Source organism: Cygnus atratus, chromosome 24 (genome assembly GCF_013377495.2).
Source record: "Cygnus atratus isolate AKBS03 ecotype Queensland, Australia chromosome 24, CAtr_DNAZoo_HiC_assembly, whole genome shotgun sequence".
NCBI lineage: Eukaryota > Metazoa > Chordata > Aves > Anseriformes > Anatidae > Cygnus > Cygnus atratus.
Window position 1 is genome coordinate 6349918 of NC_066385.1, and position 27510 is coordinate 6377427.

The 27510-nt window shown below is 56.1% G+C and overlaps 1 protein-coding gene across 1 annotated transcript; it reads left to right on the forward strand.

The window, feature by feature from the left end:
* The first annotated feature begins 699 nt into the window (after positions 1-699).
* On the forward strand, positions 700-27236 carry GNAI3 (G protein subunit alpha i3). The gene is made up of 9 exons (XM_035569125.2): positions 700-923; positions 12903-12945; positions 13054-13195; positions 14749-14906; positions 21536-21664; positions 24088-24217; positions 24757-24910; positions 25785-25994; positions 26097-27236. The coding sequence occupies exons 1-8, from the start codon at positions 806-808 to the stop codon at positions 25973-25975; spliced, it is 1065 nt and encodes a 354-aa protein (XP_035425018.1). The 5' UTR covers positions 700-805; the 3' UTR covers positions 25976-25994; positions 26097-27236.
* The last annotated feature ends 274 nt before the right edge of the window (positions 27237-27510 follow it).

The following is a 27510-nucleotide window of genomic DNA, read 5'->3' on the forward strand; positions in this document are numbered from 1 at the left end:
GCTGCACGCGGAGAGCTGGTCTGCGTGCTCTGGGGGCTCGCTCGCGGGGCAGCGCCGCCGCGCCTGGGACCTCCCGGGGCTGCTCCCGGCGGCCGGGCCCTCCTCGTGCCCCGGCCCCGGCCCCGGCTCCGGCCCCGGCCCCGGCCCCGGCCGCCCCCACCCGCGGGCGCGCGAGGCCGCCGGGCTCCCCCGGGGCGGGCGCGGGAGAGGCCGGGGCCCCGCGGGGGTGGGCGGCAGCGGGGGGCGGCCCCGCGGGAGGGCCCCCGGGGGGTGCCTGGAGCTCCAGCCCGGTCCCGGCCTCTGGGGTCCCGGGGGGGGCTCCTCGGGACCGGGGGGGGTCCCAGCCCCGCCGCGCCGCGCCCCGTCCTCGGCCTCCGTCCTCTGCCTGCCCCTGCCCTGCTTGGGGCCGCGGCTCCCGGTGCCCCTCGGGGCTGGGCCCCCAGCGCCTGACCGGGCGTGGGGCCGGGGGGGGGGGGGCCGGCAGCGGGCCCCGCGGCCCCCCCCATCACCTCGGGACTACAACTCCCGTCGTGCCTCGCTCCCCCCCCGAGCGGAAGCGCAGCGCGTGCCCCTCGCTTCCCGTCGTGCCCCGCGGCCCCGGGCCGGAAGCGGCGCGCTCCTCCCAGCTCCCGGCAGGCCCCGCGCGTAACGGTCGCGGCGGGCGGGCGGAAATCCGGCGCCGCCCGGGCGGGGGGAGGCGGCAGGGAGGGAGGGAGGCGAGAGGCGCGGCCCCGCTGCGCTCCGCTCCGCTCGGCCCGGCCCGGCCCGGCCCCGGCCCCGGCCCCGGCCCCGGCTCGCCGCCGCCATGGGCTGCACGCTGAGCGCCGAGGACAAGGCGGCGGTGGAGCGGAGCAAGATGATCGACCGCAACCTGCGGGAGGACGGCGAGAAGGCGGCCAAGGAGGTGAAGCTGCTGCTGCTCGGTGAGGAGCGGCGGGGCCGGGCGGGGGCGGGAGGAGCCCCGCGGACACCGGGCCCCGCGCTGCGGGCGCCGCCTGGCCGGGCCCGGCCCCCACCCCCCCGGGGCTCCGTCCCCCCAGGGGCCCCGCTCCCGGCGGCGCTGCCCGTGAGCGCCTCGCCCGGGGGCTGCCCGGGCCCGGCGGTGCCCGCAGCGGGGCCGGGGGCGGGCAGGGAGCGGTGCCCCCCGCGCCCTCGGGTTGGCGGCCGAAAAGCGCTCGGGGCGCCGAGCTCCGGCGCAGCGGCGGCGCCGCGGAGCGAGCGGGAGCCGCGCGGGTCGAGAAGAGCTCAAAGCACTCGGCCGGGCCCGGGGGTGTTCTGGGGTCACCCGCCCGCTGCCGCTCTGCGCGCTGGGGCCGTGCCGGGAGGTCCCCGCCGCTGCCCGCGGGAAGGGGGCGATGCCCCCCGGGGGCCCGCGGGGCGCGGAGCTGCTCCCACGCTGCCGCCTCGCCGCGGGGCGGGGGGCGCCCCCTCGGTCACGGAGCCCCTCGGTCACGGAGCCCCTCGTGCTGTGACACCTGGGGCTCCGCTGGGGCCGTGCTGCTGGGTCCCGCCTCAGGTGGGGGCGGGCGGGGTTCCTGAGGGCCCCAACAAAGGCGTTTGGCTTCTCCCCTGAGAACAGCGGGCAGCCCAGCGCTCCTGCCTTCCGAGGGGTCCTCCTCCTAGGGACGCTTCTCTTCCCCCTTCTGACTTGTTTTGGTCGCATCCCTGCGAGAAGCGCCCTGAGCTCCGTGATCTGCGTACAGGGAGAGCTTCCTGGCCCGGGGTCGAGCCGATCCTTTATTCTGCGGGGATTTGCTCTGCTGATAGCAAGCGAGGCTTGCGCGTTCTCAGGGAGCGTCTGCACGGCGCGGTTCTCCCTTTGTGTTTCCCGTGCCAGGTTTCCTCTGCGGTCCGGCGTTCTTTGTGGCACCGTGGGAAGGACCGTAAGGATTTTGGGGCAGGGCTGCCTGAGCTCGGCGGCAGGTGACAGAGGCGGGGGAGTTACCCGAAAGGTTGTCCGGTAATTGTCTTCGGAGCGCGTTAACCTGGAGCCCGGGTGAGACTCCACAACCCGAGCAGCAGCTGCGTTTTGGGGTTTCCGACGGCTGTGGAGGCAGCGAAGTGCCCGCCTGCTGCGCCTGCGGGCACGCTGTCGGTGGTGGGGTCGCGTACGTCGAAGCCCGGAGAAGCTCCTCTGGGCCGGCCGGGGAGGAGATCAGCGTCGGGCCTCGGATCGGGTTCGCGCTTGGCCGTGGCCTGCGCCCTGCCTCCCTCGGCACAGCTTTCTAGCCGAAAAATGAGCGGAAGGGTTCCTGGCGATCGGAGGGGGGTTGGCGGCGCTGAGCCGCGCCCTCCCCGCGTGCAGCTCTGTTAGCGGGCAGGTAGAGCCGGGCAGCGAGCTGCCAGCAGAAAATAACCTGCAGTGGGAGCAAACGGCCTTTCGGGGAGGCATCGAGGAGCTGACGGAAAAGTTCACGCGCTTTTTCCATTGTTTGAGCGCGCGTTTTTTTCACAGCGCAGCGTTAAGATGGCTCGGATAAGCGGTGCCTCGTGTCGTTAACTCGGCGGAGCTCCCGCGGCGCTTTATGTAAGCGGAGCAAGCCTCTCGCCGCTCTGCTGGTGCGGGGAAGTTTAGCAGAACCGCACCTCTCTAGAGATAAAAGTTCGGGCTCCGCGTGCTCTTCCCCGGCCCTGTGAAAATCGCTGCCCTGCTCGGGGCTTCGCGGAGCCCTGTAGGGGAGGGGAAGGCTCCGCGCGTTCCTTGCCAGCCCTGGGAGCTGGTGGGGAGCGAGCGCCGCAGCCAGCACCAGGGTTTTTGTTCCTTAAACCGTGTCTCCTCGTGGGCAGAGGAGGAAGGAGAGGGGGTTGACGTGTCCCCTCCTGCTCCCCGGAGCCTCCCCCGGACCGAGGTGGGAGCTGGGACCCCGGAGGGGTTCGGGTGCTGGCCGAGGCAGCGCCGCTCGCGGGGCGAGGGTCCGGGAGCCGCAGGTTTGGGCGGCGGCTCCCGCGCGGGGGTCTCAGGGCACCCGGAACGCTTCGCTCGCACGGCGCTGCCCGTGAGCAACCCCCGCGAGGCTTTTTGGCCTTCCCCCGAAGGAAAGCCGGGCGGCGCGCGGCAGCCGAGCCCGGGTCCCGCCACCCCCTGCCTGCGGTGCGGGGCCGGGGCCGGGCAGGGTCTGGGCGCGTGGCGGTGGGCGAGGGCTCGCCCTGGGACAGCGCCGCTCTGCAGGCGCGGGCACGCGGCGCGATTCGGGGGCAGCTGGGGGGTTTTCCAGCCGTTTTCCAGCCGGGATGAGCGGCAAGCCGCAGGCGGGCCGGTGGCCCCGCGCCTTCCAGAGGCGCTGCGCCGGGTCTCGGGGGGGCTCTGGGCGACTCCGAGGCACGAAGGCGCCGCTGGGTGCGCGCGGCTGTCCCGTCGCACGCCGCGGAGAAGCGTGGCAGAGGCGTGCAAAAGGCCTCGGGGCGGGCGGGTGCAGCCGGCCCCAAAGGGAGCGTGCGCAGGACGTGCCCGTGCCCAGCCCGCTGCGGGGTTACGGGGCTCGGGTGCCCCGCGTGATTACGGTGACGGGCTCTTGCTCTTCAGGCAAAAATAATTAAAAGCAAAAGTTCGTTCTAAAACAGCCCTCGTCTGCGGAACTACCCGAGCAAACCGCGAGCTCTGCTGCTCCGGGAGACCTCGGCTTTCTTCCGAGGCTGCCTTTCCCCCCTTTCTCGCCCGATTCGCCGCGCGTTGCTCAGCCGGACGTGGCTGTGCCTGCGTAAAAGGCAGAGCAGGGCGTTCTGGGGGCGCAAATCCAGGCGAAGCCGTTGCCGCCGTCCGTGCCCCAGGTCCCTAGAAGCGGCTTTCCCGTGCTTCTCTCGGCGCTGGTGTGTCAGGGGACCGCTGGGCGCCGGGCCCGGCCGCCCCTCGCCTCCGGAGCCGCTCGGTGCTCCCTGCGGGGCGGCGCCGTGCCCGTCCCGGGGCGGCTGCCACGTGCTGCTCCTCGTCAGCTGCGCTCTCGTGACTCCTGGCCGCCGAGGGTTTTCTGCCCGGCGCAGCGGGCGGGGTTATGCTTTCAGAAGGCGATTTAAGCCCTCAGTGCGGTGAGGGCGGTCGGGGGGAGCCGCCGTGTCACGGAGAAGCCGGCTCGTGGCGCCCGGTGCCCGGCTGGGGCCGAGGAAGGCTCTCTGTGCGCCCACCGCCGCCCGGGCCGTGCCCGCGTCGTTGCCGCCGCTTCGCTCCTCGCGGGGAGCGGGTGCAGGGTCCGAACCCTTCTGCTTGGTCTTCAGCCCTGCCTTCGCCCCCCAGGGCCGGGTGCGGGCGGGAGAGGGGCCGCTTACGCGCGAAGCGCTCGCCGCGGAGCGGTTCCGTTTCACAGAAATCCGCCTCGAGTTTCGGGGCTCGGGGCCGGCCTCGCGTGGCGCGGAGCAGCTGGCTGGGGGCTCAGCACTGCGTCCCATCCTCCCAGGGCTCTCTGGACGGGGTTCAAGTCCCATTAAACACAGAGGCAGAGCATCGAAATAACTCTTTTTTTTTTTTTTTAAACGAAGAGGGATTTTTTTAATTTGGACGTGGCTTTTTTTAAAGTTTTGAGCAACGAGCTCGCACGCGGCTGCAAAGGCACGATGCTCCTCGCTTCTGGCACTCGAGGTGCTCCTCCCTCATGGGAGCTCGGTCGAGCAGCCCCACGGGGCTGGTGCTCGAGCTGCCTGCGGTTGGTGTCGCAGCGCACCCCGCACGAAGCCGGGCGGCGCGGCGCCTCCCTCGCTCGCCGTGCCATCACCTTTTGTTCCCGGCCCCGTACTGCGACCCCTGGAGGGGTCGCAGTCTTGCCGTGGAGGACTTGCCGTGGAGGACTTGCCGACTTGCGACTTGCCGTGGAGGAAAACAGTTTCGGTTGTTTGTTTTCCTTCCGCAGAGAAAAATTGTGTATCAAAGGTAGAATGGACGTCGCGAGGGTTCAGGCTGTTCCCATTACTTCAGGCCGTCTCCCAAATGTTATTGCAGCTAGCCTTCGGCGGTTGGAATGCGGGAGCCTCCCCGTGCCCCGCTGCTGTCCTGCTCCGGCGGCGCTCGCAGCCGGGTCGGAAGCCGCTGGGTCCGTGGGCACCGGGCTCTGGCCCTGCTGCAACAGCGGGCGAGGACAAAGAGCAGTCTGCGTCCTCCAGGGCTAGCCTTTCCTTCTCTCCCCGGTTTCTACCTTTTAATTTTACCAAAAGGGAGCTTTTTTTTTTTTTTTTTGATTTCTTTAGGTTTGTCTCTGCCTGGTTTTGTGCCTCTTTCTGCAGTTCCTCGGTGCCGGGGGTGGTCGCTCGGCTGCCTTCGAGAGATGGCCACGGGCAGCCTGGAGCCTGCTGGGCGGACGCGGGATCCCCTGGGCCACCTCCGGCCCCCCCCAGAACGGTCGGGCGATGAATTTTGGCCACGTTTGGGCGAGGAGCCTCGAAGGGAGAGCTTCGCCTGCCCGTGGGGTGACGCCGCCTGCTCCGCGTGCCGCAGGTACCGGCCCTGCCCCAGGTCTCTCCCCAGCTCCCTGTGAGCCCCGCGTGGGGCAGCCGCTGCACGGCTGCCTTAAAAATCTCCCCCGAAGCTTTAAGGCAGCGCTCAGGCGTTCAAAGCCTTCATGTAAAATCGGGCTAATGCCCTGAAAAGGTTCAAGGCAAAGAGAAAAAGGCGTACGGTTTGGGTGCTTAGGAGCTCGTGTTGCTTGTGAGCCATTTGCAGCTTTGTGGTTTCAAGCCTTAATTTTTCCGGCTTACACAAACATCGATGGCCAAACAACGTAGGCAAGGCTCTCTCCCTCCCTTTTTCGTAGGGGGATGACATGGGGTTCGTAAGGAAAAGATCCACAGTTGCGTGCAGCACCAGGGCTGTGTCGGGAACCCCCCACGTTGCGCCGGGGGCCGGGGGGGCCTCCGGGGCTCTCGGTGGTGAGGTTTTCAGAAGGGCTTTCTGCAGAGGACCCTCTGCTTCTGCTTCGCCCGGGGCGGCGCCGACTCGTCCTGCACCGCCGACTCGTCCTGCAGCGCTGGCTCCTGCAGGCCCGAGCTGGGCCCCGCTCGGCCACGTGCCCTTTCGGTTACGTGTATTGTTTTTTCCCAGCGCGTGGCCGTTGCTGTCGCAGCGTGTCGGCCTCAGCTGTCCTGGTTCCTGTTGCCTTTTCTAACAATAGCCGCGTCTCCCGGGGCCTGGTGGCCTGGCACGGCTGCCCTCTTCTCTGGTGGCGTCCCCTTCTCCTGACTGCCGGGGCTGGGTCCTGCAGTCAGCCGAGCCCTCCCGGCCTCGTGCTATCCGAGCGCTGAAATACCTAAAACATCCCTGCGAGGGGAGGCGGGGGGGGTCAGCGGGGCCAGCAGCACGCACAGCAGGTGGGGATGTCGGTGGGGATGTCGGGGCTGGAATCGGTGCCAGGCGGGGGGTGCGCGGGGCGCAGCCTCCTGGAAAACCGCCTCCTCGGAGCGTGTCTGCGTAGAAAGGCAAATGTCCCCGGCTGTTTGCTAGGGAGGGGCTGGAGTGAATGCTGGCAGAAGGAAACGGCTGTGCCCTTGGGCAGGTAGCGTCCCCCCCCCAGGGACGCTCACGAGCGCTGGAGCAGCCCCTGCTCTGGAGGGGCCGGGCTCCCCCCGGCTCCGTGCTCCGGCCCCTGGGCTTCTGCCCAGCCGGGCGGCCCCACGTCGCCCCCGGGGCCGCTCCCGGGCTCTTGGCTCTGGCAAACCCTGTGAGCTCCGGTGGGTTTTGGGGCTCGGCGAGGGTTGAGCATCCCCCGTCTCGGCAGCGAGGTTTCTGCCAAGCCCCCGCTGCGGTTTCGCAGCGGACGCGGGCTGTTGCTGTAGTTACAAGCTGTGCGCGGCCTCCTCCGGAGGCTAGGGATCGGCAGCGTGTCGGCCTGCTGAATTTTGGGGCTTTAATGGATATTCCAGGTGCATCCCTTCCAAGTCTCGAGTCAGAATTTGTTTTGGCAGCAACCTGGTTTCTCTCCTGAAACTTTCAGATGCTGCAGGGCTTCTCCCCTTAACTGGGGGGGGAGAAATCCTCGCCTGAAGTTCTGATCGAGCTTTAGAAAAAGCACTTTACTTAAAATACCTCCTGAAACAGGGAGCTGGCTCGGTGCTCGTGTCTGGGAGGCGCAGGTGGTCTTTGGCCTCCCTTTCCCATTTCCTCAGCGGGGTGAATGAGGAGGTAATTTCTTTAGAAGCGGCCGTTTTACCTGGAGCGCGGCCGCGCGGGCCTGGCATTCCCGGTCCGCCCCGTGTTCTGGTGCCGTGCTCGTCGCCCGCTTCCCCGTGGCCTTGTGAGCTCCGGGGCTGCGCGGGGCCGCTTGGCTCTGCACCGCGCGTCGCAGCACGGCCTGGGGCTGCCCCGGGTTCCCCCCGTCCACCCCGGGGTTAAGCGGGGGCTGGCTGGGGGCCTTCGCCCCGGCCGGCCTCCGGGGGAGCGATCCTGGCCCCGCAGGGCGAGCGGAGGGGCGGTGGCTGCGGGGAGGTCTTGCAGAACGCGCCTCGGTCGGGGGGAGCCGCTTCTGCCAAAAGCCGCAGGAGGTTCGGGAGGGGGAGTCGCCCTTCCTTCCCGGGGCGCGCAGGCAGAGCTGTGGGATGAGCGCGTTCCTTGCTGCCAACCCGGGAGGCGTTGGACTTGCGAAGCCTTCTCTGCGCGGAGTTACGGCAGCCCTGCTCCGGTCAGCCCGGGCTTCTCGTGGCGAGAGGCGAGCTCCCTGTAACCAAAGCAAAGCGGAGAGGCTTGCTTTGTGCTTGGCAGCGAGAAGTGCCCGAGCAGCGTTCCAAGCCTGGTGTTCCCGGGCCCAGTAACGTCCAGCGGCTCGTTTCCTGGTTTTTGAGCTCCTCAAAGCGCTCCGGCTCCCGGCTGCCTGCTCTCCTGGAGGCCTGCGGGCCCCGAGCACCTCAACGCCACGCTGCCCGCTTGCGCCGTGCAAAGCGGGATCCAGCTCCTGCTCTTTTTCCTGCTAAAGGTGCTTGACTGAGGCTTAAGCCCCGCTGCAAGAGCACCCAGCAGGCATCAGGGTAAGTGACGCTGCGTGCGCCCGGGAGCACAGGGTGCACTGAGTGCTGGTTACCCCGTGCCTGATGCGCATCGCTTTGTGCGGACCCTTTGCAGCCGCTCAAGTGACTTGGAACGAGGCAGAGCAGCAGCTCGCGCGGTACGTGCAAATATTTAGACAAACTGCAAGCCTCAGAGGACAGAAATGAGACCTGGAGATGTTCAAGCTAGGGCTGGAAACTAAGTAAAATGCAAACAACTGTGAAAATTTGGGAGGGGGTGAGAGAAAAGCACAGGTGGTCAGTGAGAGGGGGCCCCTGAAAACGCCACGAGCTGCACGGGAGCACGCAGCGCTGGTGTCGTGGAATAGACCAGGGCGGCGTTAACCTGTTGGGTTTTTTTCCTGAGCAATTTGGAGGAGGCCATGCCTGACGCCAGCCATCGCCTTGGTAAGCAGCTGCTGCCCCAGCAGGAGCTCCTGGCGAGTGATTGCGGTGCCGGAGGGCAGGCGCTTTTAGATGAGCGCTTAACGAGGTGCAGGGACAGGGGGCGAGGCTGGGAGCAGCCGGAAGATTTCCCTCGGGAATCCCCTCCCAGAGGAGGTGACAGGCCGCAGCCGGGGGAGCCGGTCCTGGGCCGCCTCTTTTAGGGAAAGGGGGAGAGGGCGCCGGTCGCTTTTTCCTGCCCCTCAGTCCCTTAGCAGCAGCAGGGTGAGGAAGGGGCCCCCCGGTCCCCAGAAGCACGGGCTGCTGCTGTTTGAGGCCGCTGCTGAGGTGCGTGGGGTTGGAAATGAGAAGGGAAAGAGTTAAACGAACGTGGCTCGAATTAGTGTTGTATAACCACCTTGGCTGTGTTGTCATGGCATAATTGTGTCTGACGTTGTTTTGTCACCCAGATGACAGGCACTGCAAGTTCGGCGATGCCTGCTGCGGCAGTGGGTTATTTTAAGGTAATCCGAGGAAACGGCAGCGAGCCTGGCGGTGAGAAAAGAGCCAGGGGTTGTGCTCGGGAGCCTCCTCCGAACGCCTGCGCAGGGCTCTGCGGGGAGGCGGCGGCGCCGAGGCTTTCCCATCGCAACGGCCGAGCGAGGGGAGCGCTCACCTGCGGGAAGGAACACGAGGGCTTGCGCGGAGGAGCCCTTGTGCGGAGCGGGGCGGAGGCGCCGGGTGCACGGAGCCGTAACGCTCCCTGTGCGCGCTCCCCGGGGTTGTCAGCGGTGTGCAGCCAGCAGGGCGCTGCTCTGGGTGTCACCCCTGCCAGAAGCGTGCCTGCCGGAGGAGAGGCAGGCGTCCCGGGGGGGACGACAAGAGGAAAGAGCCCGCTCAGCAGGAGGATGCTTCCTGCAAGCTCCGGGTTTCGGATGGAGTGCCGCAGAGGCGGGCTGTGGTGGGGAGCCCCGTGGCATTGTGCGCCTCAGGCCTCCGGGGTTTGCTTGGGTGAGAGGTGTTAATTCCCTCGGAGATCTGAATAAAGGTATGGGGGATTCTGCTTAAGGCACGCCTCGTTATTCTTTCTTGCTAGCGTTTCTTCAGCAGCTTTAAAGATGGAATCTGTTTTATGTTGCCTGTCCTGCCTGCAGCTGAGTTGGCAGTATCTTCTCCTTAAGACTTGAGGGAAGGAAAAAAAATTAAATTGACTTATGCTTAGGAATAATTTGAAAGTTGAATTCTTTGGTTTCCAGACATGGAAGTATTTTGTCATGAGAGACGCTAATCTGGTAACCCTTCAGCCTAGACTGAAGGCTAATCGATTTAAATTGCACCACGCGCCCTATCTCGGAAGCAGTTTCCGTACTGCGCAGGGCAGCTGCTGGTGCTGCCATCCCCGATGGGGCTGGTGAGGCAGATAAACTCAAAGCGGTGTCTGCAGAATCGGTACTTAAAGGTGTCCGTGCCCAGCCGAAGCAAGCAGAGCGTCGCACGGCCCAGGCAGCGGCACTCTGGCGCTCAGACGCGTCCCTCGTCACTTCTCCGAAGCAGCAGAAACCCCTGTCTGCGTACGGGGGATGGAGGCACAGCCCTGTGATACAACGCGTGAAGGCATCGTTTGACTTCAGTTTCCTCCCAGCTGACAGCCTGAGAACCTGTCATCCAACTGCTTGTCCTGCTGCGAAAGCTCTTGCTGGGTGAAGACCCTGATTTGCGTCCCGTCTTCAGCCACCAAGAGCTGTAAAAATATTTGACCGCTTGCTGGCTTTGAAGCTCCCTGGGAGGAAATGCACGTTCAGCTTGAAAATGACCTTGTCTGATGTTGGGGAAGCTTTCTGTCGTAAGTTAATACAGCAGCAGAGCCTCAGGAATCCACGTCAACATCTGGGAACTGACGGATGCGCCGGGAGTGGAAATAGAAGTGCGCGTCTGTACAGACAGCGTGGTCCTCGCTCAGTCCTGGGACGATTGCTGCCTTCTTCCGAGGGCGGCGGCAGGCCTGGGTTCAGGTTGGCACAGCGCGCTCGCAGCCGGTGACCGGCAGCCTGTGTTTGGCTGCTGCATAACTGCAGAAAGCAGTCGTCCTGTCTGCTCCTTCCCAGCCGTCGCTGTAAGCCGTACCCTGACGTTCTCGCAAGTACTTCGCGCTCCTCCAGGTTCTCTCCGGTATTGCCCTTTCCTCCACCAAAACCCTCTTGGCTGAGTAGGGAAAGTGAAATGAGCAAGCTGGAACACGTATGAAGTTCCAGGCGAGGAAGCAGCATACCTGTCGCGCTCCCAAACCCGACAAAGCAACCTCGTGTCTTCGGGAGTTGGATTTCTCGGTTCCTATGCCAGCGTGGCATCAAGCCGCGAGACCGGGCAGTGAATTCTCTTTTATTTCAGCAGCAGCACTGCTTTCATGCCCGATTCGTGGTGCTGTTCCTGGGAGCTGGCTTTCCCAAGGCTTCGGGGATACAGGAGTGGAACTGGAATGCAGCGTAGTCCCCTCTGGATGTTGCCAGAGGCTTGGGAAACGCTCTTTTTCTGGAAGAGCACTTCATCTGCTTTTTTTCTAGAGAAGTACACCACAGCCCAGTTCTCACAGCCTCCTTTTATACCTGAAATTTGGTCTTTCCCCATCGGTCTGATAACCTAAAAGGGATTCTCCTCTTCCAACAAAACTCTCCTTGCTGGTAGCAATGCCGTTCAGGGTCCCCACTCCGCCAGTTCTCAGTGTGCGCTGGGGCACCTGGAGTCTTTGTGCTGGAAGCGAACGGCAGTCTGGGTCCCCTGGCCCAGCCAGGACACCTTTAGTCACGTAACCAAATCCAGACAGGCTCAGCTTCATTCTTTGGGCTTCAGCAAGCCCGGTTCTGCAGCTCGGGGCGAGCCCTTTAGGCCGAGGAGCCTGAAACCCGCGGCTGGTCCGGCTTGTTTGCAGGCAGCTCCTGCTGCGCGTCGCACGGGGCAGAGCAGACCCAGGTGTCCGCTGGCACGTGGTGACTCGGGCGTGCTTTCTGCCTGCTTTCTGCGTGCTTCATCACTGGCACGGGCCTCGTGCGGGCAGTGCCGCCCGGCTGCTGCTGCCACAGGGCTCGGCGAGCCGTGATATCGAGCCGTGATAACGCCGTGGCTTTGGGGCACGGAGCCGGTGCCCGCTGCGCCGGTGGGCAGAGGTGGCTGCTGCCCTTGCTGCGCCCTGGGAAGCGGGTGCAGAGCGCTCTGCGATGCCTCGGATTGAAAGCCACGTTGGTGAAGGGAGCCTCTTACTCGGTGGGCAGGAATAAGTCAGCCCCCCGGGGTGCGCAGGGGCTCAGCAAGGCAGGTTGCTCCGTCCTCTGAAGGAAAGCCGCCTGCGATGCAGGCAGGGCCGGGTGCCGCCGCCCGCAGGTCTGGTACTTCAGCGGGAAGTCGTCCTGTGGCAGGCGCTCATTTCCCAACTAAACCTGCGGGTCTCTTTGTCCTCAGTTCCCCAGAATAATAAAGCTTGTATTGTGGGAGATGATGGAGAATAGAACTCGTTAATCAATTACAATTTGCCGTGCACGTGCTGTGGGTGGGTGTGCCGTGGTGGAGGTGCCCGACCTGTCCCGTGGCGGTGCTCCCCGTGGGAAGCAGCGCGGGGCGAGCGGCTGCAGCAGGAGGCCAGGTCCCTGCTCTTCCTGCCGCTGACTCACAGGTGCCCGGGAGTTGCCACTTCAAGTCTGGGCAGGCGTCCTTGGGGTTCTGCTGCGGTACTTGAGAGGCACCTGGCTCAGCAGCGACGGTGGTGTGCTTCCCACTGCGCTGTAGCAATGCAGCGCGGGGGCGCGCCTGGGTTTTTCCAGTTTGGAACATTATGGGCAGCATTTGGGTGACCGCAGAGTGGCCGAGGGACCTTGCAGGATCCATCCCGGTGTTCCCGCTCCGGCAGTAACGCGTTTCTGGCCTTTAATGTCTCAAGCTGCTTCACCTGGATCTGCGCGCGCAATGTGTGCGCGTTTTTGAGCTCTCTTCTGGGTCTGCCCCTTCCTCTGAATGCTGTACAAGATTGCTCTGAGTTAGCTGTTCCTTGTGAAAATGCCCCAGGATCTGGGGTTCATCCACCTGGTTATTCAAGGCCAATGCTTTTATCTTGCTCAGCCCGGTAACGGCGGGCAGGACCTGATGGCATCCATGCATTTAGCTGTGGGGCTGCCTCGGACTGGAGTTAGCGAGCTGGAAACGAGGGGTGGCAGGCAGACAGTCTGTTAGATAAATCCTCGTCCCAGCTTTTCAGACGTGCCTCTCAGGTGGCTCCCCACGCTGACTAGGAAGCGTGCTCTGGAAGTTCAGCAATTCTACTTTTCTGTTTGAGCAGATGGACGCACGATGATCATCAGCGTCTGTAAATACAACCTGAGGAGGGTGCAGCTATGGGTGCCATCCCTCCCCCGGGGACGGTACAGCTGCTATGGGGCTCTGCTAGCGGCAGCAATGCACAGGAAGCATTTTATTCCGAACCCTGTCGACCTCTCTGTTGGAAGTGAGGAGGGCACAATCCGCTTTTCTTTCTAACTTCATGTCGTTGCTAACTGGAATTTGTTTGTGCTTTTCAGGTGCTGGGGAATCTGGCAAAAGCACCATTGTGAAGCAGATGAAGTAAGTGAGAGTGCAGTCATGTGAGCTGCATTTCAGTGCAAGATGAAATAAGAAGTCTGTGGTGCCCTTCTGGTTTGGCTTGGGAGTGACGGCTTGGTTTTCTTCCAGGATTATTCATGAGGATGGCTATTCGGAGGAGGAATGCAAACAATATAAAGTGGTTGTCTACAGCAATACTATCCAGTCCATCATTGCAATCATAAGAGCCATGGGAAGGCTAAAGATAGACTTTGGGGAAGTTGCCAGAGCAGTAAGTATTTCACTTATTTCCCTTAGTCTGAGTTGGTGCTGTGAATTGTGTTAATGAATCCTGGAAATTCTGTCCGTGACGCTCATAGTGGAAGCACGTTTGTTACGAGATGCGTTAGTGGGAGGGACACTTCACGGTCTGTAGTTTGAATGCTCAAATAAATAAATAAAAATCCCCAAACTTTTGTCTAAGGTATTTGAATGTTTTAACAAAGCTCTTAGTTTTGGTTTAAATTGCTTGACTTTGGACGTCAGTCCTCAGTAGTGTTTCAAGGCGTTGTGCCAGTTAGTCTTTAAGCTGAACTAAATAAATAAGCCTTGATCACACTTGTCTGAGCATTCTGAGGATTGGAGGCCCTTCTTTACCATTCAGTTCTGCCGATTCCTTGTGCTCTTACTGGTGCTCACCACCAGTGCTTCAAGCTGGTAGAAACTGAAGAGAAGAAGTCTTAATTGTCATGGGTGGGGGAAGGCACAGGCAGAATGGGAAGTCAGAAGCTCCTGAAAATGAGTAGGAGATGGGAACTGTGTATTCTGGGCGGTGGCTGCACAGCCTGTGACGTCTGCTGACTTGCACTGATTCCTTGTGCTTACAGTTAACACAGGGTAAGTGAAGTAACACACTTTGCTTCTTTGTGTTGCAACTGCAGGTATTTGGAACTTAAGATATAAAGTGTCCTTGCTGAAGGGCACATGTTCACTTGCACGCTAACCTAGGCTGTTACTCAACTGTTCTCCAAACCCACCCTGGCATTCTGCTCCACCTTTCCTCTGAGCTTGTGCAGGTTGAGTGGTGATCTCAGCCTGGCTAATGTGGCTGGAAGGAGGAAGATGTTAAAATCCAAGTTCCTTTTTCAGTTGACCTGCCCAGGCTTAGCTTGCTTTGCAAAAGCAGAACAAGAGCTGAACGCCAAGAATTTTCCAGTGCCCCGAACTACCCTGAAGGGCAAACAACTTGTTACAGTTTTCTAGGAGGAGACCCAGGGTAACTAAATCTACTGCCTCCCAGCAAACCACAGCGTATGACTTGTCAGCGTAGCACTGTACCCATAAGTGCAGCACGTGCAAAGACTCATAACTGAGCTCCAGCTCTTTATTGCGGCGATTTAGACCTTGATTAAAATAATTTAGGTGGCTGTTGCCTAGTGCTAGGGAGGTACCCTTTGGAGTGGCAGGCAGACTTGACTCTTTTCCAAGCTTTGCCGGTAAGTGCTGGGCAGTACAGATACAGTTACTCATCGGAGAGGAGCAGATATTAGGAGGGAGACAGTCTGCTGCAGTTGAGAACTTATTGGGATAGTGAAAGGTCTCTTACATCTCCTGAAAGGAAGCTGGCAGGTCTGATCACTGCAGAAGTAAACATCAGTGTGGGATGTAGGTCAGCCTGTTTTCCACTTTGACTGCAGGACGAAAAATAACGTGGTGATTTGGGGGAGAAGACTGGGCAGCATGGCAGAGGGGAACATGACTCCTTAGTGCAGTTGCTGCAGCCTCTAAGACAGTTTCCGATGTTAAGTTTTGATTTTTATTTTTTTTCTTCACCTCTTCTTGCAGGACGACGCCCGTCAGCTGTTTGTGTTAGCTGGAAGTGCAGAGGAGGGAGTGATGACTGCTGAGCTAGCTGGTGTGATCAAGCGGTTATGGAGAGATGCTGGGGTTCAGGCCTGCTTCAGCAGATCAAGAGAATATCAACTTAATGACTCTGCATCATAGTAAGAGACCGTTACTGGCTTCTGGGTTCTTCACAGCAAACCAAACACTGGTCCTCAGAAAGGACTTCCGTGGCTGCAAGCAGACAGAAACCGCTTCCAGAGTGGGCGGACAGAAACCGTAGTCTAGCTGGGCTGCCTTTTCTCAGGGCTTGGCTCTCAAGCTGACTTTGTGCTTTAGCTGATCAAAGTCAGTTTTCCTGTATCTTTTCCCTGCGTATAAGACTGGAAAAAAGAAAAAGCGTTCCTTGTTTTGAGCCTAGGTGAATTTGGCAATCTGTTTGTAGTGGAAGAACAATGTACCACCTTGCATCAAGATCAATTGTTGCAGCAGATGGTCAGCGACATGACCTTTACTCCTTTCCCTGCAGAAGGGAGTAACACTTTCTGAAACTGAGCTTCTGATTTAACTACCAAATTCGCAGTGACCAACAATTTCCAATACTGGGCTCTCCTGATACTGGCAATTCAATATTCATATAGTTGTTTTCCTTAACAGCTCTCGCTACGCTTCTGTTTCTGCGCTTAACATCACAAAGGCAGTGCTGCAGGCAAGCTATAAACCTGCTTACTGTTCTGTTTCTAACATGCACACAATTGCTTAACAATTGGAAAGTTACGACTAGATAAATAGCGAGGAACACTGTAGGCTGCTGCTGACAGCTGGCTGGAATTAATGAGAATTTTGACCAGAATGCCTCATCTACTTCCAAGAGGCAGGTTAGTGCAGGGAGGGGAAACTGTTGCTTTTAAAAAACAAGACAGTTGTTGCTTTTTTCGTTATGGAAAAAGTTGCATGCTCGGTCTCTCTAGAGCAAATGTTTTAAAAGTCAGAAGGGATGACTTTGGGGTCAGGCATGCTTCCTGATGTCCACCTGAAAATTCTTCGGTTTGGCCAAGTTCTATGCCTTTGAAAAATTAGTTTGGAAGTGCTTTATAAAGAAACTTTAGATGAGTCACAGCTGAGTTGCCTGCAGGCTGTGTCTGTGCAGAGCAAATTTTAGCTTGAAAATAAGCAAGAATTTTGCTAAAATTGTAACACCTCGGCAGATGATCATGGGTTTAGATCAAGGTAAGTGAGTTGACAAGAAGAGGCTTAGATTCTTGAGTACCTTTGCAGCATACAAGGAGGAAGCTTCAGATTCAAAGGGAGAAAAAAGGATAGATGAAAGTCAGTGAGAGAATAGATTTAATAAAAAAGACATGGGGGAGAGAAGGAAAGCTGAAGTTCTTCTTGCACACAGGATCTGAGGCAGAAAACCTAAGAGGCTGAGTGGAGCTTAGGGAGGAAGCTAAGATGGGGAGCCCTGGCTTTGTGGTCTTGCTGGTCTGCCTGGGAAGATGATGTGAATGGAGGCAGGCTGGAGAACAGGGCATGGAGGGGCCAGCAACAAGGCAGCTTTGGGAAGAGAGGGTGTAAGCCTGCTTGAGTGCTTACATGACTTCACCTGACTGCTTTTCAAAGACTGGGTTTTAGTGGGTTGTTCCTGTTCCTCAGTATCTGCGTCATGTCCCATCTCGGGTACGTGTGGACACCTGCTGGGAAGAGTTGCTCTAATGGGCTGGCGTCAAATCTGCAGCAGAGAGATTTCAGCCTGTTGATGACCCGTGTGGCATTTTTCTGATACAGGCGTCAGAATTTTGCTTCCTGTCCTAAGACCGCAGGAAGTTGCATGAAGACAGCATTGTTTTTTGAGTCAGTCGCCAGGCAACTCCGCGGTTAGGAAATGCTGCGAGTGGGCGCAGAGCGCAATCACCCAGTTCAAGACCTGTTTTCTTCCACGGGCCCCCTGCCTTGCTAACGGACAGAACGAGTGGCCAAGGGAGCATGCGGCCAGCGTTTGCTCCTCTTTGCTCAGCGTGTGGCCCCTGGCCTGCCTTATCTTCGGGTGTTTCTTAATTAATTCTCTTGTCCATGCTTAAAGGACGGATGTCTTCCAATCCCTTCTTGTGGTGGTGATCATGTAAGTAAGTCTTTTGTGTGCAGTGCTGCTGGGGGAACGTCACCTCTGCTCCTTTCAGTGGCTGTTACAAACAGGGCTGAAGTGCCAGGGCCAGCAGCCAGTGCCCTTTTTGGGGTGGCTGGTTTTCCAGCTGCAGTTCTGCACTGCACTGTGCGTCAGGCCTGGTGCTGGGCTCCTGGCGTCAGATCAGACCTGAGGGCCTCTGCTGAGACACCCGAAAAGGAAAAAGAGCAAGATACAAATGATCACTTGTGAAAATGAGGCGGCTTGACTATCATCAGGAACTGCCAGGAGTGTTGTGGCAGAGTGCCAGGATTTTCAGGGTTGCGTCAAATTCTTCTGAAAGCTTTTCTTCCCGCTGTTGCCTGCCTGAGCCGTTCCCCTTGTGCAGTGCGGATCCTGCCCGTGGCGCGGGAGGTCACCCTCGTAACGGTGTGCTTGTTGTGCACATGCAAAGGGCGGGGGCAAGCTCCTGAAGATAACCGCTGGTGACACCAATCCAAACGATCTGTCCTGGAACCGGAGCGTTCTGCATGTTTTCTCTTGTGTGTGGCTTGGTTTTTAGAACGGTTGAGTTAACTCTTGGTGTAAACTGTGGGTATTCAAACACTGGCAGAAACGCTCAGTGTCTTCTCTTAGGCACCATCTGATAACGTCCCTCTAGCAACTGCCATGCTCTTTTGGTGTGGTGTTCCAAACGTCCCTATTTGCCATATTGCAGTTTCCTGTTTTCTTTACCTCTGACGCGAGCAAACAGCTCTCCCTAGATCACCTCTCCTGTCTCCAGTGGGTGCTGTGGAGAAGCATTTGGGAACCCTGTGCACAATTCTTGGTGTCGCAGCTACAGCAAACGAAAACCTGTGATCAGGCAGCAGTGTGGATGCTAAGGCTTATTGTCTTGCACATCTCTGCAGTCGCCTCCATCTGATACTTGTAAGCGCTGGTAAGCGGATAATGCTCTAAAATATTTTGCTTGCTGGTATTGCTGCTTTTTCCGAAGGTCGTGCAGGCACCAATCTGCAGATACTGTTGGGAGCTATCTGCAAGCAATTAGCATACTTTTGGATGAACTGTTCCATATTCTGGCATTTCTTGTCACGCTCCCAAGTGCCAGTTCCGGCCTGAATTCCCTTACAGTTATGATGCTGGGTAAAACCTAGATTTCTTTTTATTTTATTTTCTTCACTTTCAAGTAGAAGCCCTCTCATGTGTCTCCTGGTGCTGCTTTCTTGTGATTCCTCTCAAGTAGCACCACCTTGGGATCACAGTTCAAGTTTCAGATGTGAGTTTTTTCATCTGCAGGCCTGTGCTGCAGACTTAGGGTCTGTCTGAGCTGCTCCAAATGAGCATTTGTATTGATAAAGGTAACATGCAGCATTCCCTTTTCCTAGAAATCCTGCTCTGTTACCTTGTTTTCTGCTTTGCTTAATGTCATCGTCTGCCAAAATCCACCTAAAGATGCAGGGAAAGAGGAGGCAGACTTCCAAAAAAGACGTCTTTTAGATACAGGATTCACCAGGTCTTCACCCTTTCTCTTCGTGCTGCAGGAAGGCTTGGCTGTAGATCAAGTCCGTGTGAGCCGACCGCCTATGGAAGGAGGAATCCCGTTTGCATTTTCAGGCTGACACGGGCGGGTTCTTGTGCTAAGGCTTCTGGAAAGCTCGGCGTTCGGTGGCTGCAGATACAAACCCAGCTGGGCACCAGGCTGCGCCTCCTGGCAGCAGGTCCCAGGCAGGCTTTGTCTGCGGCGCTGCCTCCCGGTGGCCGGGGCCGCCCCTCCCTCCCTCCCGCAGCGCTGGCTGCGAGCGCCTTTCGTTAAGAAATGCTTTGTATGAATCTTTCAGAGACGTTTTTGGCCTTGGGAGCATTCTTTCCAGCACTGAAAGGAAACATGACTGAATTGTTAGGAAAATGCCACTCCAGGGCTCGTGTGAGTGTGTGGAGGAGGGGAATTGTGTTTTATTCACCTCCTGAAAGCTGTCCGCTCCAGAGAGCCCTGCTGCTGCTGTCAGTGCTCCTTAGCAGAGCAGTTGGCCTGAGCGTCAGTCAGGATGGTGCTGAAGCTGATCAGGCTGCAACTACACATCCACGCACGCATCGGTATCGAACCGGGGCCGGACCAGCACAGCACGTCCTGGGAAGGCTTGGAGGGTCACTAATGCAAACACGAGTTATGCTGCAGGCTTTTAGTCAGCATTTCTGTGCCCAAAGCCTCGTTTTCAGAGTGCAAAAAGACAAAAAACAACCTTTTTGCAAGCTTGCATTTGCAAGGTGGTGTTGAGCATGAGAAATAGCTGGTTCTGTAAACACCCGGGTACGAGGTGGGGAACAAGTGTCGCAGCCTCAGCGTATGACTGCAGCCCGGTGACAAAGGAGGTTGTGAAAAGGGCTGCAAGCTGCGTGGGATGTGGCAAGATTCAGTCAGGTGTACATTTTTAGTTCTTGAAACAATATTTTAGAGGAACATCTGTAAACTCTGAGGCAAACTGGGTGATGAGTAGCTCAAAGCCATGAGTCTCAGACCATGCTTTTCCAGCTTTTTCAAGTTCCACTCAGTCTGTATGTCGTGGAGGGAAACGGAGGCGATCAGCACGGACTGGGCTTCTGCAGCTGGGAGGCGTGCGGTGGGCACGGTGGCTTCTGCCCCTGGCGAGCCCCGGATAGCTGGAGGGGGTTGCGTGTACATGGGATCTAGTACCAAAAAATCCCCTGCTCAAAAATCCAACTGCTTCGGCATTGTCATGGGGTCTGGTATTTGCTTGCCCTTGGAGTCCCTCTGAATTAATCTGGCCGAGTTTATTTTTAAGGGAACTTGCAGATGGAGCACTGCTTAACCTGATACACCTCGTTCTGCTGATCGACGTGCAGGTGTTCGAGTGGCACTTTGCAGTGCAGTTGATGGGAGATGCCCCTATTCGCTCCTCCTGGCTGCCTAAAAAGCCTTAAGTGGGAATTACACCGGCTTCATTGCCCAAACTCCTGAAAGCTGGCAATTAGGAGCAGATGCTTTACAGCCTCAGCTTGCACTTTTATCATTTCAGTGATTTGGGGCAGCCCTGTGACCTGTATCAAAGCCAAACTGTCAGAAGTTGCTGGGTCAGTTCTTAGGTTTCATTTCCATCTCTTCCATTGGTTCTCAACCACCATGTCCCAGCTAAACTACACTGGTAGGAAAGAGGATAAACGCTTGGGCAAGTTACATCCTCAGCAGAAGTACTTACCAGAAACTTAATGAAGATAGCTACCTTCCAAATTCCGTATTACCGAACTGAATCTAAAGCCGATCCCAAGCGTGAGTTACGGGCGCCGCGTTGCTGTGAAAGAGCAGTTTGCAAACCTCTCATGCCACTGGACAGGAGGAGGGAGTGAGGGGAGTTGGCCTGTCCTGGGCTAAAACCCGGGCTAAAACCCAGGCTAAAACCACTTGCAGATCCCAGCCCTTGGAGGAGAGCCCCGCGGTGCAGGGCGAGCGCCGGCAGGAGGCTGGCGGGTGGGCTGGGTTCTGCTGGGGCTCAGAAAATAGGTCAGCGCTCTGCCAGCACCCGCCGGCGCTCCTGGCAGAGCAGGGAGATGCCGCTCGCTGTGCTGCCTGCTTGGCGACAAAGGCGAGTGAAATTTGGGCACAGCATTCGCTTGTGAGCAAACCCTGACCTGTGATGCTGCTTGCTTGGCAAGGCAAGGTCGTTAAGATAGCGTAACACCATTGTGCCACCGTGACAGCTGTACAGTCCTGTGCCGATTATAAAACACTCGGGGTAAAGGTGTGCCCGTAGCTGTCAGAGGTAATGCTCTCGTCTCGGGTCCCTTCCGAATGGAGCTGCAGTCATCTCTTCTCACTGGCGGAAGCAGAAGGCTTCACCGTCCTCGTAACAGGCAAAAACGAGCTCGGAGGTGTTGCTGGCTAGGGCACGATTTATGGTGCTGCAGGAAACGATGTACCCGAGAGCCAAACTTCAAAGGGAATCTGCTGAAGCTGAAATGGGGTCGGGGTCCCGGTGGGCACGGTGCTGTGCCATGTGCCATGGAGAAACGGGCGCTTCCAGCAGCCCTGGGCAGCGGGCGCGCTCTGTGGGGCTTCCCGCAGGCACGCGGGCTTCCCAGCGTGTCGTGTTTGCTGCTTGAAAGAGTTATAACTTTCTGCTGCATCCTCCCAAAAGCTGGGATTAAGGCACCTCCGGTCGTTAGTTTGCTGTTGCTGAAGTAGGTGAATGAATCTGCCTGCTGTGGGGGCTGGTCTTTACGCTTAATCCCTTCCTGCTAGTTCGTTTGATGTATCCTTGCCCTTTAAAGTGAGCCACTGGATTTATTGCCTTGTGCTTTGATGTGAAAGACCTTGACTACTTTGAATTGCCCCAAGAGATACCAGTCTTGGCACGGCTTCTGCATCAGCAGTACCTCTTGTGCTAGCCTCTGGTTAAGCATTGCTCCTGACCAGCTGAACTCCACCCAGCACGTGCTGCAAGGCCACATGAGGGGGGTAAAAAAAATGATAGAAACCATGCCGAGGCAGACCCAAGGGGGTTTGTCTGTTTGCTGTGTGTTTGAGGTCTGCATTGTGTGAAGAGGATGAATAAGTTCTGTGATGACTTTCTTCTGCAGTTTATAAAAGATTCACAGCAAGCATGGAGGCTAAAAAAAGCGCATCTTGTGTTGTCTCTTCTGGTCTAGTTACCTAAATGACTTGGATAGAATATCCCAGCCGACCTATATTCCGACTCAGCAGGATGTTCTGCGGACCAGAGTTAAAACTACAGGCATCGTGGAAACTCACTTCACCTTCAAGGACCTCTACTTCAAGTAAGTGAAGGGCAGCGTGCGTCCCTGTGGGCTGCAGTAATTTCCACGGTGCGCGGCGGTAAGATCCGCACCCCCGGTGCAAAACGCCTTGCGCTCTTAAGTGTCCTCGCCTCCGTTGTACTCCCTCTCCACTGGCGTTGCTCACTGGAGATACTGGTTTGACTTTTATTTGCCTTCTTCTATTCTTTTCAGCTGCTTTTATGTTGGAATCGCGCACACAGGTACTGACTGCTTGTTTACAGGATCAGAAAAAAAAATACTAAAAGGACACTGACTCCTGGGTTTTGAGTTTGAACTTAACCCCTTTCTTTGAAGTGGAAGAGGAGGGCTCTCCCTGAAGACCCAGCCTCGGCTCTGGGGTGCATGGTGTTCACAAAGCTGGTGATGACTGCTGACTGACACTTGCTGCAGAGCAGGAGCAGGGCATGCAGGAGTGCTGGGGACTGGCTGCCTCCGCGTGACGCTGCAGAGGATGGGACTCGCCTCCCCTCTCTGCCTCCTAAATTCAGCCCCTGAGGGGCTCAGCTCCCAAGTCTGGCCCTGGCAGTGTCCCTTTCAGTATCACTAACCGAGCTCCCTCTAACCTCATAGCAGCTGCTAGCGTGCAGTCGAGCCGTCTTCCCTGCTCTTGGTCTGCGCCTTAGAAAATCCTCGCTTTGGGTCACGATCGCGCTCCTAACAACCAGCCTGGGGCCCTGGGGGTGGGCAGCGCTGTCACAGGACGTGGGTGTAGGAAAACGCAGTGTCTGTATCTTGGGCGAGTTCCCTCCATCCTGTAGCAATGTTTTCAAGCCTTTGTTGCTCAAAGCCTTGAAATAAGCATTTATTGGCTTATTTTTAGTTTGTGTTTGAAAACAGTTTGGAAGAGCCATAGCAAAAATCCATGTGTTGCTTATAAAACTTGATCCATTTGCACGCTGTTTGGGAGAGCGGTACGTTTTGGCTTCTGAAATGTCCTAACTTATGAACCGTTCTAACAAAAATGCCCAAACACTTTGCGTCTCAGAACTATTTATATGGCTTCTGGTTCATTTAGGGAAAACTTGTCTTCCATCACGATGTATTGGGATTAGTATTTCCAGCTGCAGTGTGTGGTGCTCTTTCAGAAATCATCACTTAAAAATCATCACGTCTGACTAATGGGAGAGTGAGCTGGAGGTAGCAGGCATATTTGGTTTAATCATTGTAGCCCTTCTTTCAAAGTGAAATGGCTGAGCTCTTTATGCACGTGCCTCGGAGGGGGTTGCTCTTTCCCCCACCTCCCCAAAGCCACACGACGCCTCTCATCTCAGAGGGATTTGCTCTGCAAAGGAAAGCATTAATGCATCTTAAACCCTGAAGCTGCCATCTTTCCTGCGACGGAAGCCTTGATGTTAAATCTCAGACATTAATAATGGGCTGAGGTAGCTTTAGCATAACTGTGACTTGAATTTGGATTAGCTTGGAGAAGCTGAGTTGTCAGGGATGCTATTCCTCTTCAGGTATCTCTGCGCTAACAGCAGAGAGTAATGGCGAATAATGCAAGCTAAGTAAACAGCCGGTGTCTTTGCAGAGATTTTCATCTTTCCTTCTGTGGTCCACTGGGACGGTTTACCTTAAACAGAAAATTGGAGTTAGCTGAACTGCTCTTCTGGCTCCCTTGTTTGCTGTCATTAAGTTGTATTGCTTTTGGCCCACACTGGATAGTGTCTCTTGTCTATGTGTTTGCTGTGATAACAAATCGATGTTTATGATTTCCATAGCTCTTGGATATTGACTTGTATCTGGCTTGATTTAATTAAGTCGCAGCGCATCAGAACATAGTGGGCAACCCTGCATCTCATCAAAATGCTTCGGTGAGCGGGGTGTTGTAACCATGCAGAGTGCTTGCTTCTCTTCTATAGCCAGAAATTCTGTAAGTAGCTGAAGCCTTTAAACTTCAGTAGACAACAGACACATCTTTTTAAAAAAAAATAATACATAAAGCTGTTTCTTAACCTCATTAATTCTTCCAAGTCCCAGCAGTAGCATGCAGGTAGCGTGTTCCAGATAATCCTTTGTCAGACGCAGTGTAAATGAACTGGAAGAGCTGGCTGTGAGTAGGTGTTTGGAGTCCAGTCAAGCAAATGGATTGTTGCTAAGGAAATAGGAGACAGAGAACAAAATAAGCATGCCCTGGTGAATCAGCAGACTTCTGGATAGTGATATAGGTGAACCTCTAGTTCTTCCTGCTGAAATTGCTCTAACAAGAATTCAGTGAATTCTCCTGAGGAAGGGAGGCTCCGCGTTGTTGGCCCTGCTGATGGAAGGCTGTGTACCTGTTTTTCCCTAACTCCTGCTTGTTGGAAAGTCCTTAGCTGAGCCTCTCCATCTCTTGTGGACGGGGTGGTGGCCAGGGAGAGAGGTCTCCATAGCTTCTGAGACTTTTCTTCTGCCTCTCCCAGGATGTTTGATGTTGGTGGCCAGCGGTCAGAGCGGAAGAAGTGGATCCACTGCTTTGAAGGCGTGACAGCAATTATTTTCTGTGTGGCCCTCAGTGATTATGACCTTGTCTTGGCCGAGGATGAAGAAATGGTATGTCATCGAGGAGTTACTAACGCCTGGCTGGGTGGCCCTGTAGCAGAAGGGAGGTGGAAGCGAGTGCAGACCTTATCCTGTGTGGGACGGGCACGTCTCTAGATCGTTCCCTTTCTTATGTGGCGATTGTTCCCTGAAGTGACCTGGGAGCTGTAAAGAAGAGCACTTCTTGCAGCAGCCTGCGGTATCTTGCCCCAGAAACAGAAAACCGTAATGCACAAATAAGATTTTCCCCAGGGCCTGCGTACAGGAGGGTGGCTCATGGTGCTGGCCCCGCAGCCCGTTCCCCGAGGCGTGAGCTCCTCTGTGGAGGATCGGGCATGGGCTGGGGGGAGCGGCGGGGTGAGGCAGCACCGGCCTCTGCTCAGGGCCACACGCGCTTTTCCTGATGCGGTGACAGCGAGGATATGCGTGTTTAGCAGTGTAACGCGTGGTGCCTTAGTCTGGCCTTTGTAGTAAAGCCTGTCTGCCCCCACCCCATCCTCCCCAAATAACTCTGGAGTGATGCATCCCCGTCTTCTTTTTTTACTTCTCAGAACCGGATGCATGAGAGTATGAAACTGTTTGACAGCATTTGTAACAACAAATGGTTTACAGACACGTCGATCATTCTTTTCCTGAACAAGAAAGACCTGTTTGAGGAAAAGATTAAGAAAAGCCCGCTAACGATCTGCTATCCAGAATACACAGGTAAGGTTGGGCTCATGAAATGGCATCTTGTTTGCATCACCAGGGCCAGCAATGAGTCAGTTAAAGCCTACACGATCCAAGATTATCTTTTTCCCTGTTCCCTTGACTCTGTCTCTCGGGCAGCATCTTTGAGCTGTCCAGCTAGCTGATAACTCATTTTCTCAGGAGGGACAGTGGTGCATGTCTGTGGTTTGGAATAGCCTTTGTCCATGTGTTTTATGGCCTGGAGTGTGAAAAGCAAAGACACTTAACAGTATTGCACTTCAGCAAGTCAAGGTCACTGTTTTCCACATTGTACTAGGACAATGCTTCCATTTAACCTCAATTTTAGAGGCTGTCAAGCTTATCCACATCCTGGGTAAGGCCCTTGTTCAGTCGGGTGTCTGTTTCAGCAATAGTCTGTTCTGCAGCCCTTCCCTGCTGCCGCCTGCACAGGGATGGTGCGTTACGTGGTCAGTGCTTGAGGCATTCAGATTTTTGAAGCTGCCCTTCCCTCAAACCTGGTTGTTCCTGTCCCTATCACTCTTGCAATATAGCTGTTTCTAGCATGAAGCATTTTGGTAGCCGATGTGCAGCGTTGCCTTTTGGATCTCGCAGGTCGCTCGCAAAGAGGCGTGATGGTGATGTTCCAGTCTCTGGGCGCAGGGGCTGGGGTGGGGAGCAGCCGGAGACTCGCAGCAGTGAACGACTTGTCCAAGGTCACTGGGCAGAAGCTGGGAATAGACTTCAGATTTGCAGGAAGGGGTTAATGGTGGATTTGGATTTGTAGCTGGATAAGGCAGATGGTTGCAAGCAGCTTAATATGTGCTTAAAAGATCTGTGCAAAAACTCTGCTGTGAACTGCTGGCTAAAGTAAGGGCTCTTATCTTTTCAGGCTCCAACACATATGAGGAAGCAGCTGCGTACATCCAGTGTCAGTTTGAAGATCTGAACCGAAGAAAAGACACCAAGGAGATCTACACACACTTCACCTGTGCCACTGACACCAAGAACGTGCAGTTTGTGTTCGATGCTGTTACAGATGTTATCATTAAGAACAACCTGAAGGAATGTGGACTCTATTGAGAAGGGGCGTGGGAAGAAGGTAAAGCTAAGCTGCTTGGCTGCGCGCAGAGTTTAAGCTTTGCACACCAGCTTGGTCTGGCTTTGTCTTGTACCGCACTAATGCTCCGTGTTCTCTTTTCAGTTCTTATGATGTGGCGTTTCTGAGAACCAGACTCTTTGCTGCCTCATGGGGACAGCTGCAAGCATGAACAGGACCAGGGAAACGAAAACAGCATGCAGAATCGTTGCATTCTTTAGCACAATCTTCTGTATTAGGGACCTTTTTATTGATATGGGATGTTGAAGTTAGGTCAAGATGGAACAACTGTTAGTGTGACTAGATCATCCTGGCATCGTTTGGATGGTGTAATCTCAAATGTGTACAGCTGTTGTGAAGTTAAGGTGCTGGATTCCAGACCTTCGATATGTAGCTTTCTCTCTTTCTTTGGTTAACAAGCCACCACTAGTCTGTTTTTAAGGTTTTTTCCATCAAGAAAACTGTAACTTTACTAAATTTTATTTCTTTATTTGCAAACAAATCTTGTTTTAAAAATGAAAACAAAAAAAATCACTTAACTATGCACATGTGACCAGATCATGCAGAAAGTATTCCTCTTAGCAGGAACTCTTTGTTTTTAACACTTGGTATGGTCAGAATTTAATATTTCTGCAACTACTTAATGGATCCTTAGAGCTCTTACGGCGATAGCTTTGGCTTTTTCTGATGTGTAGTTTGTTACCGTCCTGCTACCATAAGGCTTTTTAAAGAAGCTTCTGCAGCAGGATATACAAGTCTTTTTAGTTTATGGTTAGGGGTGAACCTGGTTTATGCTGATACCCAAATGGGATTTATAGTGTGTGGTAAGCATAAAGCCAGCTTCGTGGTGAACATGTACCTGGGCTGTGTCAGTTGGAAAGCTGAAATGCTGAGCTCCAAATTAGATGGAAAATGTGTGCTGCTACAGAGCTACTAAATCAACCACTTAGATTCTTGTGCATTTTTGGTCTAAACCGGTGGGCAATTTTTTAAAGGGTGCACTTTGTTCTGCATTTACCATGGCTTTTTCTGTTCGGAGACTCCTAAACTGTATTGACAGCATGCCTTTACTTTGTATATGTGGTGCCAAATTCTTGTTTGCCATTGTTTTTACTGTAGTAATGTTCAGAACCAGTCAGTACATTCCTTTGCTGAACCATTGCATTTAGACTCTTCTCCCAGTTTGTCATGTGTACAGTTTCAGTCTGTTATAGTTGTTGGCAGTATTAAAATGGTGAGTAAACAGTTGAGCCTTTTCCCTAGTTTTTGTAATTCCTCCAGAAGTTCTCTCCCCTTCTGCGCTTTGCCCGTCCAGCTGAAGGAAAGCACTCACTTCGCTGGGAACTGGGCGTAGTTGATGGGATGTGCCCGGGAAGGCTCCTCAGGCTGTGTAATACACGGCTCTTGGTGCTCTCTGCTGCTCCCGAGGGCTGGGGCTGTGCTGGCACAGATGGCAGAGAGCAGACATCCATCCGGTTGTTCAGTGCTCCGGGCTGCTGTGAGGTGACGTGGCTGTAAC